Source organism: Anarrhichthys ocellatus, unplaced genomic scaffold (assembly GCF_004355925.1).
Source record: "Anarrhichthys ocellatus isolate YVR2014 unplaced genomic scaffold, GSC_Weel_1.0 scaffold25, whole genome shotgun sequence".
NCBI classification, from domain to species: Eukaryota; Metazoa; Chordata; class Actinopteri; order Perciformes; family Anarhichadidae; genus Anarrhichthys; species Anarrhichthys ocellatus.
In genome coordinates, this window is record NW_022280055.1 from 705,938 (window position 1) to 709,903 (window position 3,966).

General features: G+C 47.1%; 1 protein-coding gene across 14 annotated transcripts in view; it reads right to left on the reverse strand.

Annotated features, from left to right (window-relative positions):
• gphnb (gephyrin b) overlaps positions 1 to 2,272 on the reverse strand; it is an 81,927-nt gene extending 79,655 nt beyond the window's left edge. For 10 of the 14 annotated variants that reach the window (XM_031861789.1, XM_031861788.1, XM_031861787.1 and 7 more), the window contains exon 1: positions 1,922 to 2,102. In XM_031861789.1, coding sequence (XP_031717649.1) covers positions 1,922 to 2,066 — 145 coding nt within the window. In that variant the 5' untranslated portion in view covers positions 2,067 to 2,102. The other 4 variants (XM_031861790.1, XM_031861783.1, XM_031861781.1 and 1 more) reach the window with 2 other exon arrangements.
• Between the last annotated feature and the right edge of the window lie 1,694 nt (positions 2,273 to 3,966).

Below are 3,966 nucleotides of genomic sequence, written 5' to 3' on the forward strand. Positions count from 1 at the left end.
ACACACACACACACACACACACACACACACACACACACACACACACAACGGTCTTTGTAGCCATGAGTAATCCTGCCACGATTAGATTCTTAAAAGGTTAAGGGTCAGGTAAAACATGGCAGCTTAATGCCACCGTGCACCGTTTCCTCTCCGTTTTTTGCTCACTCCTTTGATGTTTTGTTTCCCTGTTAGTGCAAGCCCTCCTACTCCATATACACACACACACACACACACACACACACACACACACACACACATCAAAACGACAAATAAGCCTGTCTGTTGAGTCTCTGCGCTTCTCAACATCGACATATGTATGCTGGAATTGTCAACACTGCACAGCAAGATCAAACCGGCAATCTGTCGCTACACTATGGTACAGTTGGGGATTCAAGTGACTGATGACACATAGAGAAATTAACCTCTCTGATGTGGCGTGGGCATTGATGTAGTGTGAAAAAAAAACAACTGACGGGTATATTCTCACCTTTAGCTGGTGACTAACATACAGCAATCGGTCACCTCAACAAAAAACAATCTGACTGCATGTTTATGTCTGCTTAAAATATACAATCCTCATCAGTTTGTGACACATTTCCACACATACTCCAAATACCTCATCAGTGAACCGTGGAGATGGAGCAAAAAAAGTGATTTGAGATGGATTTTTTTCCTCCTCTACATGGTGTATCTGACTGATGCAGTATTTACCGTGGTAAGGTCAGTACCGCACTGATTTGTGAGTGATGCTGGATTTCAGCACCACGGACAGCGCTCTGCCTCGCTCTCTGGCGCGAGGAGAGGAGGAGGAGGAGGGATGGAGAAGGAGACGACTGGTGGTTGTGGTGTTGTTGGTGGTGGGGGTTTCCCTGGCAGATTTCAGGAGAGGGTCTACACACAGTCGTGCCTCCATCGCTGCACATCGCCTACCACCTCCTCCGTACCGGATTCCCATACGGAGGAATACCGTATGTGTGAGATCAGGGCTTTCATGAAATATTGATCGACCCAGCCTCACATAGGATGGACAGAGAGAGAGAGAGAGAGAGAGAGAGAGAGAGAGAGAGAGAGGTATTCCTCCGGACAGCCTTTATCATGCATAAAACCACCACCCTGCCTCCCCACCCCCAAAAAAAATACTTTCCGGTCAACAACCGCTGGATTCGCCTCGCATGATGTTCGCCGATCAGAAACATGACAAAGCAGTAGGCTGCACACACAGACACACACACACACACACACACACACACACACACACACACACACACACACACACACGGGGGGGGGGGGGGGGGGGGGGGGGGCAGATCTAACGCCATCCGCCGCCTCTTAGCCGTACATCGCATCCAAGCGCATAACGTTTCCCAATATTGGTAAGTGAGAGACGCGCCGTCATCGCGTTACATTCCGAGGACCGTCAGGAGGATTTACCCACCAAAACCGAGCCAGAGCCGTTATCATGGGTCATGTTAAACTCCTCGGCTGGCACTGTCATTCACAAAAATAAACCACATCCGACGTCTTACACGCGATTTCTCTGATCATCCTCTGCTCTTAATAGGCCAAGGATGCGCTCATCACCACATCCACCTTCAGCAACTGTCGTGAGCAACACTAAACACAAAAAAAAAAAAAAAAAATCGCTGTGGTCAGCTGGGTGTCAATAATGCAATCTATAGCCCGAGCATCTTTAGCAGCGACACAACACACGGTCAGCTGTAATGTTCAGCACTGACAAGCGAAGAGGGACATGAATTATTCAATACACATAAACTGAGCTCTTGTTCTTCAGCGAGGAAAACGGCTCGACAAGAAATCTAGCCTACACGAGCGGACACAAGCCAGTGCAGAGCCCACATTTACCGCTTCCACCGCATAAGCACTGGATGTAATGTAGAATGTACATTGATGCAAAGCCTACCGGTAAATGGAAGAGATACAGGCTTTAAATCAGCGTCGCCTTCAAGAGGCTGCAAAAGCCAGCGAGAGACCGAGAGCCGCCACCACGCAAAAATCAGCCGACATGTATGAAGCACCGCGCGGACAGCCGGCGGAAATGAATTCATGGAAATATGAAGAAAATGCGAAAGAGCCGATGGAAAAATCTGTCTTTTACCTGTCAAGACCCCGACCCGGATTTGGTGGTCGTGGTTCGTTAAAATCATCCCGTCTGACGCCATGTTCAGCAGCGCTGTCGCCCGCACCGAGAACTCACGGCAGGGCCCCAGAGCCGATCGCATCGAACTTAGCGGGGAGAGGGAGGGGAGGAGGAGGAAGAGGAGGACGAGGAGGAGGAGGAAGAGGAGGAAGAGGAGGACGAGATGGAGGAGGGCTGGGATACAGCAAAAAAAAAAAAAAAAAAAGAAAAAAACAGCCAGACGAGATGAGTAGAAAGTCGAGCAATCATCGGGACACCTACAGATAAGCGGGCAGGATGCGGGGGCCGTTTAAACCGCACACATCACTCAGCTGGCCGCCTGCCACGGTAGTAGTGTGGATCCCGGATTAAGTCTCATGGAGACCACTATTGATTTCCTGTGAAGGCTTTTAGGGGAGACTGAGACGAGCGGCACGTCTTCTGACGCCACTCACTTTTCTCATGTCATTTTGCAGCTGAAGTTTTAGATCTGTGCTGCTTATAGGGCTATAATTTGACCCCTGACCTGATGATAAACAGTATCAGTTCTCCAATATTAAAAGTCGTTGGGGCCCCAAATAAATCCCCCCCCTTCCCACCACCACGATGCACCCCTGTTTTTAGAGATTAAAGGGGCCCCTCTAAGAGCAAGCGGCAGCACCCCAGAGATGTGATGGCTACATCTCAATGCAGAGGCTTAACAGAAGATCCCAGTCTGACCTGTGCAAATGCAACTACATCCCTGGGCAAAAAACCACCGCTGCTATTTATAGACTGGTTGCATGCTTCCATGATGTATAATTTCTCTTGTTTATTCTCATGGAAAGAAAATGCCCATCCTCCAGTTTCTGTTGGTAATCTATCAATATGCATAATTCATTAACACATGTACATGAGCGCAGTTACCCTGGCAAGAAATGGGGCAACTCTTCCAGCATGACTGGTTCAATTCAACAGCGTTGCCATGTCTGTGTCCAATGACCCAACCAAAAGAACTGGCACAGTTTCCACACTTTATATAGTAGCCAATTCCCTCTTCCATTGCGTTACAATTAGAGGTGTGAGTCGGACAAGGACGATATAGACTGAACTGATGGTTTAACCAGAATTGTATTTTGATTAAGTGGCTTACACATCCTATGTACTATTGCACATCATATACACATCAGGAGTTGGACAATCATTCATCTTTTCAAAAAATTCTCCATCAAGAGGGATGCAAGCACTCATTTGGCCCATTCATTTAAGGAAATACGCGTATATGCTTTCTTGCTGATAATTAGATAATTAGATAATATAGATGATTATGCTAGTGCTGTAAAAATGAAGCTACAGTCAGGAGACAACTAGGTTTGCTGGCCTTTTCCAAAGGGAAAAAAAATCCATCTACCAGCACCTTTAAAGCTCACCAAGTGAAACGTTACAGCTTGTTTGTGGTTTTTTGGGGGTTATCGCCTGGCCATGCTCAACCTCACAATCGCCTGGCTCTAGCTTCATATTTAACGTAACATGAGAGTCGCGTGGGTTTCTTTTTGTCTAACTCTTCACAGTAAAGGCCCACAAAACATTAAACTTTTACTTTAATACCAGACTGAAAAGCAGTATGTTTGTGGTCTCTTTGGTTCAACATTTTAAGTCTGTTGCACTTTCATCGCTGGGAGTGGTTTTGTGTGGTCAGACCTGTAACCACGGCCAGCAGTGATGTCATAGGGTGCTAACATACACTGCTACATCGCTGCAGCAAGGCCAGAACTTAAACCCCTGGAGGTCACACCAACGTTTTCAGCTGCTGTTTAGTTACTCTTGAAGAATCAACAACTGTTCTTACA